The following is a 15,008-nucleotide window of genomic DNA, read 5'->3' on the forward strand; positions in this document are numbered from 1 at the left end:
TTTGGTGTAACTGTAAGGTCCTTATAGCCTATATATAGTCTATTCTTTTCTATCTATATAGATCAACTATTTTCTATACAAGAGAGATTACTAGCAAAGAATGGTGTTTTATTGGTGGAGCTTTGGGTTCACCATCTTGTGCAGAGTTGGCCTGAACCATACGACAAGTGGTCGGACTGTTGTATTCTGGAGGGGACAAGTCATAGTGCTGTGACTGCTGCATCGGTATTTGGATTCTTCCTACCGCAGTGGGCTTGATCTCCTTAAAGAAAACGAGATATCCGTGCCTCAGCCTGATCTATTTGTATCTCATTTTCTTTGCGTCATTTATCAATAATATAGTTTAGTTTCTGGTATTTTCTCCAACATATATATATATATATATATATATATATAAATATACATATCAATCCAGCATAGGTGATTAAAAAAATTGCACATATAAATGTATATAGAGGACAGCATCACTGATTGATTACATGTTTAGAGTAAAGTATCACTGACCTGGTAATGCTTTCAGAGCGACAGAGGGGCGAAGATCGGAAACGGAGAAGACGACGGACGGTGGAGGAAAGGTAGTGGACAGATCTGCAAATGCTTTCAACGCGAGAGAGGGAAGCCTCAGAGGGAGAACAAGACAGAGATGGAGAGGGAGACACTGAACGCCGGACAGTGGATGAGGGACAAGACGCCGTACGGTGGAGGCGACAGACGGCGGATGAGAGATATATTTGGAACGGGTCATGCTTCGGAGCTCTAATTAGAGCGGCAACAGTGCAGCTCTAATGAGCTGTCCACCCATTAAAAAAAAAAAAAACAGTGAAGTAAAAGACAAAAAAGAGAGAAGAAAAAGACAAATTAGTGCTCTATTAGAACTCTTTTTTTAGAGGTCTAAATCATTTTTGATTTGGAATAGAGTTGCAATGCCTCTTTTACCAATGTAAGCCTCATTTGCGCAGGATTTCAAAATTTTTTTCCCCTTAACACAGTGCGTGAAACACACGCACTGTATGCGCAACCATCCTTTATCATTCCTAGTTGGGTGCCACATGTTTAGAGCTTTTTTAGAGTCTCTAAGAGCATCTCCAGCCCATCCTTCATATCTTCAAATATGAAGGATGGTCTCCTCCAACCCACCCTCCAAATTCATCTCTATTTGGGAGGAGAATGAGTTCATCCTCCATATTTGGAGGGAGGATGAAAAAATGAAGGATTCCTCCAAAACACTATTCATTTTGTATTTCTTATTATATTACAAATAACTTTTAATTTGTAAATTTAATTTTTATAAAATTAACATCATTAAAAAGTATAAAACCATACCTTTAAAATGAGTATAATATTAAATATATTTTACAAAAATTTTAAAATTAAATATTTATTAATGAATAAAAATTACTTTTTGAATAGAATTTGAATGAAAGAAATGAAGGTTTGTGGTTGGAGTTTGAATGAATAATGACCTCTTCTATATTTACTTTTTGAATAAAAAATATTATTTTTATCCTCTTAGTGAGAGTATTGCATTGGAAATGCTCTCAGAGGTCTGAATTGGACTGCCTTGGGATGGTGTGATATGTCAGACAATAGAATAACTTCTCCTAATTATCACACATGTTTTAATGTGAATAGTGGGCCCCTTATTAGTATCACAAAATCTCTTTTGTGTGTTTTTGTCAACACAAGTCCTTTTCTCTTACCGACTTACTTTGAGCTATTTTAATCACGATTGGTAGCTCGAGATTTTTGGCTCGAGATTGGTTCGAAAAAGTGAGAGAGAAGGAGGAGGAGAAGAGAGAGGTTGGAGGAGGGGTGGAGGAGGAGGAGGAGAAGGAGGGACTAGAGGGGGCCAACATATCGGGGTGGAGGCGGGGGCGGAGGCGGAGGAGGGGCGGAGGCGGGGGCGGAGGCTGCGACGACGATCGGCGGATGCGGGGCTGCGACGATCGGGCAGAGGCGACGGTGGAGGGCTGCGACGACGATCGGCGGATGCGGGGCTGCGACAATCGGGCAGAGGCGATGGCGGAGGGCTGCGACGGACGACCTGCCTCCTCTCTCTCCCTCTCTCCCTCTGTTTCAGACCAGCATGACGAAGAAGAAGAAGAAGAAGAAAAAAAAAAAAAACAGCCCAAAACGACGTCGTTTTGGGTTGTCGAGCCGTTCGAGCCACGATAATTTCGAACTACCAGGAATTTTTCGAGCTATTTCTAGGCAGGGACATAAAAAAGTTATTTTGAAGAGATAGTTATAATTAATTTTTTAGTTAAAAATTATTTATAAATTATTTATAAATAATTTTTTTTTTTTATGAGAGAGGAATTGAAGCCAAACAATAGCATCGACAGGTTATTTGTACATGTACACCACCATGTGTTACGTGTACACTCTTTAGTCCAAGGTCGGTAAGCTTTCTTTTCATCAATTCCATCCATTTCTACTTCCCATAGGTTTATTTATTTACTTATTTTTTAGATTTGATATTTGATTTGTGAAGAGAAAAATAAGAATTTCATTTATGAATTCAATTTTCTAAAATTGATTTTTTATATTTTAGTAAATATTCTAAAATTTTAAGTAATTTTTTATATTTTTTTAAATGCACCTTACTTAGATGTATCTGAAAAGTAAAATATTTATAAAAAAAATAATTTAAAAAATCAATAAATACACAAGAATATGAAAATATATTGAATTTTCATTTTTTTTATATTTTTGATATTTACTGATTTTTTAAATATTTTTTTTCATAAATATTATATTTTTTAAGTGTATTTATGTTAGGTGTATCTAAAATTAAAAAAAAAAGGGGTTTTTTTTAAGGTCCCTGGTATTATGATTTTATAGCATAAAGGACATCAAATATTTTTATAATGTCTAAGGTCCCTCAACAATATTTTCATAATGTCTAAGGTCCTTCAACCTTGATCCAGAGAAATTTCAGTCCAGAGAAATTTCAGTCCAGAGAAAATTGGTCCAGAGAAATTTCAGTACAGAGAAAATTGGTCAGAGAAATTCTGGCCCAGAGAAATTTCTCTGGACCAAATTTCTCTGGATGAGTTTCTCTACTTTTCTTCTCATTCACATCCAAATCATTGTGATTCATTGGGTAAGCAACATTGTTCAACTGAATTCAACTGGAAAAATTCCACATTGTAATATGTAAGCAACATTAGAATTTTGAATCCCATATTCCATTGTCCATTTCTCTACCCTAGACATTATGGAATATGTAAGCAACATTAGAATTTTGAAGGGTTGCTATCACAATTCTGTTTGCTAATCCTAGTGCTCTTTGTATATCAAGTCCAACAAGATGATGTGGTTGTCAGTAAGATCTTGCCATACCTTAGCATAGACAAGAAAGAGAAGAAGTCATTCCCTAGACTTCCAGAGAAAATTCAACTTCAAAGATAAAATTAGTCCAAAGAAATTCTGGGAAGAATTTCTCTGGACTTTCTAATTTCTCTAACATTCCCTAGAATTCCCACTGTAAATTTCTCTGGCCTTCCATTCTCTCCAGAGAAATTTCTTTTCTCTCCAGAGAAATTGTAATGTGCTTCATCTTGTTTGAATATGCTATATTGTTGATATTGATTCAGAATTTCTACAATTGTTTGGGAAATTCCTATCATTTTCTTTGAATGAATTCAATAAATTTTTGTTGTAATTATCTACAAATTTTCCAGGGTATATCTATCCTTGCCTAATTCCAAATTTCTCTGGACTTCTTTTCAAATTTATCTGGACTTCCCACTGTCTAGAGAAATTCTCGCCAAATTTCTCTGGACTTCTCTCCAAATTTCTCTGGACTTCCCACTGTCCAGAGAAATTCTCGCCAAATTTCTCTGGATTTCCCACTCTAATTTCTTTGGACAAAGTAAGTTCAAGTCTCATCTTAGCCTAAACTCTCTCTCACTCTCTAATATTTTTTCTTTGGATATATGGTTGCGGAAGAAGCTTCTGATTCTCCAAATTTCTCATAGCCATTATTGGTCATTCAAAATCAAAGAATTTCTCTAGTTACCTACTAGGAAATATTTCTTGGTTATCTAAACTTCTTTATTATTGGTCATTCAAAATCAAACCAAACCAGAGAAATTTGGGCTACCTAGAAACAAAAAAACAATCATAATTTTCTCCGTGTTTTGAACAAACTAGAGAAAATTTTAATTGTTTTTCTCTATGATTATTTTTCTAAGAAACATTTTATCAAATCAATCAATCGATCAATCTCTCACCAAACCCACAAAAAATAATCTATGAAATCAGAACAAATCTGAAAAAACAACATAATAATCTAGTGAAACAAGAAGAAATCCGGGAAAAACTCGAATTTTCCTAGTTTTGTTTTTGGGGATGTTCAAGTATTTATTGTTTAGAAGGAACCACTAAAGAACAAGAGAGCAGTGAGGAACTCCTAACCCCAGCAATAGAACCCAGAAACGAACTCGAGAGTGCGCCAGATCTGTGATAGAATGCTTCACTTTGTGTAGATATCTTATATCACACATTCCCATATTTCATTGTGAATTCGCAGAATCATAGTTGCAAAAGTGGAAGTATTTGAGTTGTCTGAAATTGTTGGGTCCTCAGTGTAGCCATCACATTGTCCAACAACAACCTCAAAATGAACTTGAGATTATGAAAAAGTAGGGGAGACTCGATGGCCACCACAGAGAGAGAGAGATGAAGCAGGTTTTGGAAAATTTTAGAAGCAGAGTGTTTATAATAATAGGGGAGAAAGAAAGAAGGTTGAGTTTCGGGAGGGGTAGAAGAGAGTAGCGAGATTCCGGCGGTGGTGGTGGTGGTGAGAGTGGTGTGAGATGGGTGAGTTTAGGAGTGGGAATGGGGTGAGGTACCTTAGACTACAAAAGAACAGATTGTGGACCTAATCTATTACTAAAAGTTGGATAGGGACCTTAGACCGATTTTCCAAAAAAAAAAACTTAAAATATTAAAAAAATTTAGTGAAAATAAAAAAAAAGATGGAAAATAAAAAAGTTTTAATTTTTTACAAAGTGAATTCAGAAAACTCAAATCAAACAAGTTTATCATTAATTTTTCTTTTCTTTTTTTATATATTATATTTTTTCCTATATTTTTTTACTATAAATTTAAACTTAAAACAAAATCTAATTATGCCACTTTAAGCAACTGAATTGATCTAGCGGATAAGATTCTAATACTCACTACTAAAAAAATCACTTTTTGCGACCGCTATAAACCGTCGCAAATAATAAAAAACAGTCGCAAAAGACTTTTTGCGACGGCCCATGCGACGGCAAATGGGGGTGGCAAATATGGGGGTGGCAAATACTTTTTGCGACGGCAAAACAACGGTCGCAAATTATTTGCGACCACCTAAACTACTTATGGCGACCGTTATTTTGCCGTCGCAAAAAATAAAGAAAAACACTAACATGATCTTTGGCGACCATCTTGTTACCGTCGCAAAAAATTAAAAATAAAAATAAAAATAAATAAATGAAAGTGTAGCGTTAAGCACTCTAGGAATAACAATGACAAGAATTCAGACAGTATAGCATTATAGTTTTATTGAACATTCTATTTGAGTCTCAAAATTTGAGCTACATGTAAAAGTTATTACAACTAAAAACTTGAAAAAAGTTCTTTTATGAAAAAAATACAATCTAGAACTGGCCAATCTTCTCATCAATTTTCTTGCTCGGGTGTTTCTCCACTCTATCAATGAACTGGCATAACACCTTGCACCCATATTCATCAAAATCATTTCAGCAAACACTTCCACTAATGCTTTGGCAACCTATAATTGATGCCAACCAAAATGTCACAAGCAACAAAGATGAATTATTTCACTATAAAGGTGAGAGCAGAAGTCCTTCCAGATTCATGGGGTTAATTTTTGGAGCGCATGTGCATGTGTAAGCAAGCGCACACATAATTATTCTATGTCAGATGAACATAAGAAAGACTAGAAAATATAACCAAAATTCTGGTTATCAGAACAAAAACAAGTGAAACAAGAGGGATTGCGGGAACTATAATATGTATAATAGAACTACTAGTGTAATCTATTGCCAAATTAAAAAAACCAACCTTTATTGGGTTGATCCTCATTTCCCTCAGAAATTCCAAGTTATCAACCTGAAAGCTAAGGAACTTCCTGTCAATATAGCACATAAGAGTAGAATCTCAAATGCATACTATAACTAAAATTACATAAGCTAATGTGCAGCTGTCAAGGTATGTATATAGCTTCGCTAGAATGTATAAACATCTGGCTAATCTAAAATTTGTCTATAGAATTTTACTAGCATGTGACAGGTACTAGTGGAGTTGTCAAAAAATAAAAATAAATAAACAAAAGGGAAAAAAAAATTAAATAACTACTGGTATGACCATCATCAAGACAATCATTCTCGAATTTGACCCGCTTCTAGTAATTGATCAATAAGGGAATTTGAATTTTGCTACTTAGATGGATCGAAAAAATTTAATGTTAAATTTGATAATAGCTAAGCTGTAAATCTATGAAGTCCAAATGTGGAACAAGTGTTAGTATAGTAAATGATGGTCATGAATCACCACAGCTGAACTCAATCTGCAAGTGGCAATTAAACAAAGACTTATAGATGCAACCAAGTTTAAAAAGCAACAAATTCAAAAGGCTTTGATTTCATGTTAGGCAAGAAGTCTGTGTTACCATTGATGGGGATAAAGGCAGCTGCACTAAAATATTGTATAGACTAACAATAGTGCCTATTGCTATCACTTTTGGAATCAAATTTTCAGTAAACATGGCCACTATTTTTTGGGTCAATCAGCATACAGAACTTGGCTCTCTCTCGGTATTCGGTTCATAGGCCTGCAGCCCAATCAAATTTCCAAGGCCTCTTGAGGTGTCATTTAGATGAGCCAAGCCCCTAAAAAATGAAGGATTATAACTCCAGTCTTATCTCATTCGTATTTTGAATAAGATTCTAGCATAACAAAGAAAAAAATTGTGATATAAATTAAAATTCCATTGTGTGACAACCTGTACTCAGATAATTATAACTACTCATTAAAATGTATGGATCAAGACAATGATTGTCTGAACTCATTCCACAGCAAATGATATACCCTTTATGCATATGCATGTTACTTGCTTTCTAGGTAAATGATGTCCCTGAAGAAAACCCATTTGCAATTGAATCAGATTACAGTCTGAAGAAAGCCCATTTGCAGTACCAGATTTGGTCCATATGATATGCTCTAGGGATAAATTATACTACAGAAATTATCCACAGGAGGAGCATCTAGCGGTCGGTTCTCTTCAAGACGCATGCACCAAAAGTTCACTGTACTTAACCTATGGAATGGCAGGTTCGCACTGTTGTGCATGCAGCAGACATTTTATAGTATGCCTAATAAGTAACAACCAATGGGATGTAAGGTTCTCACTGTTGTGAATAAATCAGACATTTAGGGTGCTTAATGACCAATGGTTCGAGTCTATACTTTATAACTCATCGTGGATATAAACAGATAAAGATTGAATATTCATCACAAAGCTCATTAACACCTCTAGGGGCTAATCAGTAGCTAATGACCTGTCATCACATCCAAAGTTCAAAGGGAAATGATTCAGTCAATATAAAACCTATAGGGATTAGGGAGGTCAGTCTTGCATCAGAATCCTAGAGGGTAGTCAAGATTATATTCAGAGCCTCCAAAGAGGTTTCACAAGTCACCCTAAAAATTAATGAAACGTGAAGCCTTTGGTCAGAAAGTCAGGCTTTAGCTTTTCCCCTTCTCAAATAATGTATCATCAAAGATTATAAATGTGGTCACTTAGCCATTATCTGCACTTGTTGCCATGAATCACATTGCATATACTGATTTACATAGAGCACATATCCAATCTTAATATATCACACTAGAAAACGGATATCAAAAAACGAACCTGTAGCATTCCAAACAGGTAGTCACCACATGTGACACCTGGTTCAAGCTCCCAATCATGGCCAGGGGCCTATCACGAAGCACTTCAATGAATGTTGCAAAGAAGTTGTGCACACCCTCCCTCAGTTGTTGGATGTAGCTGTAGAAAAGGACATGGAAGGCTTAATCATGGTCTAAATCTGCTGCAGACATATGAAAAAGTATTACACGATAACAAAAACTCACGCATGCTGATCTGTGCTCCCTTTGTTTCCATAGACGGTAAGTCCCTGATTCACCTGTTGAGGTAAAACAGGGGAGGTAAGGACTAGCATAACTGATCAAGAAGTCAACGTCACCACTGTGAAAAGAGGGCCTGAAACATCTTTATTAAAAGCATGTTTCCACTTAGGACAAGAAAGGTTTAACAACTCATCAAAAACTCAAAATTTAAAAGCCAAAGGAAAAACACCAAAGTTTCTTCTACTATGATTAACAAAGGATAATAGTGGCTTAAATCAGTATATCTAAGCAATAGAAATGGGTGAATGGATAAAGATGCATGAATCCTTCTACATCAAAATGTCCACACATTGAAAATCAAGGATCAAATGCTGTTTTAACACTTGGTAATTGATAGCCAGCAGTCCAATTTCTAATTGAATGAATATGAGAAAAGGTACGAGGGTAAGAAACCAGATTTCTAATATCAACTTCTACTTTCCAGTAAGGAAAAAATTGGAGAAAATTACAATTCTGGCCTCTGTGTCCGTGGGCCTGCAAGGGGATAGAAAATAATGAGAGACAGAGAAAGAGACAGACAGACAGAGCGAGAGAAAGAGAGAGAGAGCATAAAAAGGTCTGTACACGTACCGTTTCCGGAAATAGATGAGAGTATGAACCTCTACTGAGGCCCGGCTCGCCATCTGAGCATTCCTATGCCGATAATTTAAATCTGAAGGGGACACATGAAAACAAATTTCTCTTATATTTCAAAATAACCATCAACCATTTGATAAAAAGATAGCATGCTTTAGCTTTAGCAATCCGCATATTGATAAATGTTAATCACAGTGGAAAACGCACCTTTTGCATATTTAAAGCACAATAGCATTTGTTTCTGTAAAAAAAATCATCGTCAGAGATGAGAATATCCATCTATGCAAGTCTGGAATAGACCTAATATCTGAAGTGAAAGAGGCTATCAGATGCCAAACTAGTGTTTTTTAAACCATAAGACATGCCCAAAGATAGCCCACTGACCACTACAGTGTTATTAAAGCTTTCTATCCAAAAGAGAATTCAATAATTCTGGCTCAGAGACCCCACTGCAGTGCTGCAATCAGCTACTGCACTTCTTGTTTCCAAAAAGCTACCTTTTAGCTTGAGAAAACTACTATAGATTTACTGTGAAATGTTCTGTCAAATTTGATAAAATGTTTCTAAAAACTTTTTTTAAACACTTTTTTAAAATAAAATAAAAAAAAACTGCTGAAGTTTGGCTCTAATTTTGTTGAAATTTATCCTACAACAAAAACTTTTAAAGAGCAACTTTAGACTCTAATTTTGTTAATTTGGTCCCAAATTAGAACTTATGAACTTATGCTCATCATCAGTGCCAGCAATTGCAGATTTCCATGCCAAACTTGGACAACTTGTAATTCACTTGTAATAACTATGGTTGGCATAAGGGTGATAAACAAACAAAGGATAAATACTACCAAAATAATTAGCTAAACAGGAATGTGGTATCAAGTTGAAAATATCTTCACTTACTTTTTCTTGTCGATGTTAGGAATATCACTTCTCTCAGCCTTCTCCACAATCACCTTTAGAGCAAGAGGTAAACATCAAAAGAAGCATGTATTTATTATTTACTGAGATGATGATTTACGTAAACCAATGAGAAGAATAATCCTATGAATCTCACATACTATGGATATAACAGGAACAAGAACCACCTGCTCTACCCCTCCCAAACCCCCATCCAATGGGGACTAGATTGGGCATACTTTTCATCAACCCAATAACGAATCTATGAAACAGTAACCACATTATGAATGATTTATCAAAACCAAATGAGGTGAAACCAATTTCATTTTTTTAGAAACCAAAGTTTCCATAAATTAACACATTTATATAATTGCTAAATTACACAAGGTATTACAGTGCTTGACAAATGCATTAAAGCTCCAAAAGTAAGATTTTAGAAAGTGCAACTAAATTTCCAAAATAAATAAATAAAATTGGGCATTCACTAGAAAGCATAGTACAAATCTGCAGCATACATATGCACTACAGTCTATAGCTAAATACAAGTATATTCAAAGGCCGCAACATGTACTAACCACATTACTGCATGGATACACCAACTAAATAACCAAGACCAGACAACATTTTACGCTATATAGAGCCAAACTTTATCAATCAACTAAAGTGACTCTAGTCGAGTCAACCCAATTGTCTCAACCAAACTCCTCAATCATGAGCCAAAATTCCATACAAACATCCAATTAAACCAAGAATTACTTGAACATAACACAATGTGCGAGTTCTCAACATTGAGCTATTTAAATTCTAAAATGCTTCAAATTTCATATTACAGGGCACCAAAAGGAAACTTGTATTATGGGGGTGTTTAGTGGCGATTAATTTAAGCTAAAAGTTGATAATCAGAAAGCGGAAGCTACAAGCACCCCTCCCTCAGCTTCTGAAAAATCAAATTTTTTCAACTTATTTAAGCTATTTCTGCCAAATAAACTGTAAGCAGAAGCTGCATCAAACAGTCTAGCGCAAACTCTCAAATTAAAATAAGCTATAAGTTGCTTGAATAATCTGCACCAGACACCCCCTATGTTTGATAATGCCGATCAGATCATGAAAAACCAAATATACTAAAAGTCTAAAATAATAGTATTATTTGTCATTGTAGCTGTGATGTAGTCATAGTGAATGTGATAAGATAAAGAAAATGAACAAAAAGAACAAGTTATTCACAGATCATTGGATGCAGAAGAAAACAAAATTTGAGACCCAAAATTTTAAATTACATATTTTATTCTTACAGGAATTCTGTCTGAGTATTTCTCCCTGATTCTTGCAGCCTCAGCACGCCTTTTCTCTGAAAATTGGAACAAAATATTAAGCACCCAACATCAACATTGCCATACAGACAAATGATATAGGACACAAAGTGGAGTACAGTAAAAAAGACCAGTACATACCAAAATCATGCTCTTGCTTGAAATAGATCTTAGTCATCCTTGCTTCAAACGCTGCACAAAGCAGAGGAAAAATTCAATAGCACCAAGGTTGCCTAAAGCATCATAACTATAGCACCAATATAATATATATATATATATATATATTATCAAAAAGTTATGGGCGTTAGTCTCATATTTATAGGCCTTCATGACTATTTAATCCTGAGGCAGTTTTGGTATTATTTTCAACTTAAGGCTTCAGTAACCACCTAAAGAGATGAAAAGTGATATACATAATCATATGAAATAATATCAATTCTTGAGGTGTGTAATGCTCTATAAAAAGTGTTTTGCCTCTCTCAAATGTTGTGAAGGAAAGAAATTACTAATCCTTTTGGCATTGCAAATTAAAAAAGGAGCTTACTGAACTTTGCCTTCTTTAAAAAAGGCTTAATTAGTTACCTTCTTCATTTGCAATTGCTGGCACTGATGATGATGATGATGAAGAAGAAGAACAGAGAGATCAAACAGAATGAAGATTGGCATTTGAAAACTTTGAAAGTTGTAGTAAGTACTCCTAATTTTAAAGCCTTTGGCCACTTGAGAGGCTTGAGCTTTGTCCAAATACTGATTTCTAATAGAGAGAGAATGTGAACGAATCTAAAGCTTTCTTGGTAGAATTTATAGAGGACTGGTCCTTGTGGGAGCAATATACACTAAATTCTAGTTTTAAATGATGTCAGTCCTATTATCATATTCATTTTTATTTATTTATCAATTTTTGATTAATATTCTATATTTAATATTCATTCATAGAATCTGGTAAAACACCAGAAATAAGCCAACAAATTAGCAAAAACAAGATCAATCACCGAAATCATGTCTCTATCTATCTGTATAACTTTAAATTAGCAAAAACAAGATGAATCACCTAATAAATCAACAACACAGATTAAAGAACGATCGAAATCAACACAGAAATTCAGAATAAATCAACACAGAAATTCAGCAACTAGGCATGAAACAACACAGAAAGACAAAGAGTTGGATTCATACATAGAAAGTAGCTTACCGATTATGAATCTTGATTATGAATCGATCGAAATCTTCATCAACAGCCGATCGAAATCTTCATCATGTGAGAGTGAGATTCAAGCGAGATTCAAATCTTCATCACGTCCGATCGAAATCTTCATCAAGCGAGAGTGAGATTCATGCGAGATTCAAATCTTCACCACGTGAGAGTGAGATTCAATCGAGATTCAAATTTAGTCGAGCGAGAGAGATTTGGACAGTGAGATTCAAGCGAGAGAGAGAGAGAGAGAGAGAAGGCAACAACAGGAAATGAATGAGCTACACCACCGTTGGAGACAAATTTGGGAAATAAAGGGAGAGATAGTTCAAGTTTTTTTTTTTTTTTTTTTAAGAACACGATTGGGTTAAATGATTTTGTGATTTTTTTAATGTAAAAAGTGTTTTTTTGCGACGGTTAAATAATCAGTCGCAAAAAAATAGACGCAAAAAGTCATATTTCTAGTAGTGACTTCTTTTGAGAATTAGCTATTTTCGTTAGTTTTTTATAAAAAAAATATGCAAAAAAAAAAAAAAAAAATAGAAAGAGTGATATGATAACTTATAATAACTTTTTGACTAAAATCTTAAATCCCCAAACAAGGAATTTAATTATTAACATCTCCTCTCTTCTTGTCATATTTAAGCTAGATTAGGATATAATATTTACTGTAGAAAAAAAAATTATATTTACGACTTTGAGTCTAGTTGTTAGACAATTCAATCATGTTTGGGTTAGGTCAGTTCTTAATATTAGATACTATAGATATGTATATAACTTTCTCCGTTCATTATCAACCAGTGATTGACTCAAAATTTATGGAAACTTTCTATAGAAATTTAATTGATCAACTCAAAAATCCTTCATGTTCCAAAAATAAATTAAAAAATTGTCCCAAAAGAAGGAGATGGGTCACTGCTGTGCTAAAGGCACATCAGTGACAATTGTATCTCAATTTGAGGTGTATTATGGGCTTAATTTTATAATCCGAACCGTTTATTTTGTAGGATTTGTTGAGTACTTCATACCTATCAAAAATCATATTAATCGGATATCAATAACTATATGATTGAATTTCATATTTTTTATGTTATTTTTCAAAAAAAACTTATTGTTTATTTTTTTGGTTATCAATCATATAGTTATTGATATCTTATTAATATGATTTTGGGTAGGCATGAAGTACTCAACAAATCTTACAAAATGAATGGTTCGGATCATAAAAATAAACCTATAATACACCTCAAATTAAGACACAACAATTACTATTGTGCCTTTAACAAAGCAGTGACCCCATTTCATAGGTGCTTGATTTTTTTTTTTTTTGAACAAATTCATAGGGATTGATGCACTTGTTCCCACTTGTACTTTATTCCCACATTTCCATCATATACTTTATTCTAGGGAAATTTAACTATAAATCTCCTTTACCTTCTTTTTATTGTTAAAAGGATTAAGAAAAAAATTATATTTTCTAAACCCCCTCATAATTATAAAATTTTGTCTAAATTTTGCATAAAAGACAAAATTTATTATTTAAATATTTTATTAGACTATTATACCCTCAACTAAATTTCCTCATCTTCTCCACTCTTTTTTCCTTCTCTCTTCCATTCCTAGGGTTTGGATTGGATTCGTTCGAAGCTCTCGTGATTTCAACCAAAACTGTGAATATACCTAAATCACTCTCAGTTGCAGAGAATTTTCTTTGAATGGCGCATAGGTTTCGCAGTGGAAGAGATCGTCGGAGATGATCAGAGAAAGCTTCGACGACGTCGACGTATCGCCTTCCAATTCTCATGAAGTTTATGTTCTTGCCGTTGATGATAGCTTCGTCGATCAAAAATTCGAATTGTGAAAGAGTATAGAGACGAATTGCGCGACTGTTCAAAATTTTCATATTTGAACACAGTTCTTCAGATTCTTCATATATATATGTGTGTGTTTGTGTGTGTGTGTGTGTGAGGGGGAGATTTTTCATTTGGATAGTGTTGTTAAGTTCTTAAATTGATTTATTGATGAGTTGTTACTATGTTCTCTCAACTTTTTGTTGCAAAATTGTTTTTGATTTTGATAAATTTTTGTGTCGTTAGTGAGCAATATGGATTGTGTATATGTAATAGATAACAGAGAAGCCAAAGAGGTGATACGAAAGAGGCAAGTAACTGTGAAGAAACAGAAGAACAGTGGCTGTGAATGATCTAATTTCATTTGATAGAACCAGAGTATTGCTCTGTTTTTTTCATTTGACAGAACCAGAGTAAAATTTTACTTTTATACAGAGTAAAATTTTACTTTTAGCTTCAGAGTCTCATAGTTTACTTGTTTTTCAGAGTAAAATTTTACTTTTAGTTTCAGAGTGTAAAATTTTACTTTTAGTTTCAGAGTGTAAAATTTTACTCTTATTCAGAGTAAAATTTTACTTTTACACAGAGTAAAATTTTACTTTAGTTTCTGAGTATAAAATTTTACTTTTATACAGAGTAAAATTTTACTTTCATACAGAGTAAAATTTTACTCTGAAATACATAGTGAAGATGGCTTAATAGGAGAGCTGATAGATATGAGGGTAATATAGTAAAAGAAACAAGTTTTAAAATATCAGGGGGTTTTGAAAGTACTTATATAATTCTTGTCATTTTAAAAGACAAATTAGATAGTAAGGGGGCTATCACCAAACCCCCCATTTATTTTATTATTAAAATTTACTTAAAATTTATAGATTAAAATTCTTATGGAATTTTTTTTTTAATAATTGTGATATTTATTTCTCTTTAATTATGAAGTTGTATATATCTAAGTGTGGTTGTTGGTTTTGGATTTGATGA

At 34.0% G+C, this 15,008-nt stretch overlaps 1 protein-coding gene across 2 annotated transcripts; it reads right to left on the minus strand.

The window, feature by feature from the left end:
* Window positions 1-5,520: 5,520 nt before the first annotated feature.
* Window positions 5,521-12,645, minus strand: LOC114305825 (uncharacterized). 2 transcript variants are annotated; one of them, XM_082914209.1, is made up of 11 exons: window positions 12,181-12,645; window positions 11,130-11,180; window positions 10,971-11,026; window positions 9,682-9,734; window positions 8,992-9,025; window positions 8,779-8,860; window positions 8,658-8,682; window positions 8,152-8,204; window positions 7,928-8,065; window positions 6,079-6,145; window positions 5,521-5,785 (listed from the first exon to the last, which is right to left on the minus strand). In XM_082914209.1, the coding sequence occupies exons 5-11, from the start codon at window positions 9,017-9,019 to the stop codon at window positions 5,546-5,548; spliced, it is 633 nt and encodes a 210-aa protein (XP_082770335.1). In that variant the 5' UTR covers window positions 9,020-9,025; window positions 9,682-9,734; window positions 10,971-11,026; window positions 11,130-11,180; window positions 12,181-12,645; the 3' UTR covers window positions 5,521-5,545. The 2 variants fall into 2 exon arrangements, with proteins under 2 accessions (XP_082770335.1, XP_082770336.1); XM_082914210.1 differs by having other exon boundaries at window positions 5,696-5,785; window positions 6,079-6,126.
* Window positions 12,646-15,008: the final 2,363 nt, after the last annotated feature.

This window comes from Camellia sinensis, chromosome 2 (assembly GCF_055761805.1).
Source record: "Camellia sinensis isolate YWXY chromosome 2, ASM5576180v1, whole genome shotgun sequence".
In the NCBI taxonomy this organism is placed as follows: Eukaryota; Viridiplantae; Streptophyta; class Magnoliopsida; order Ericales; family Theaceae; genus Camellia; species Camellia sinensis.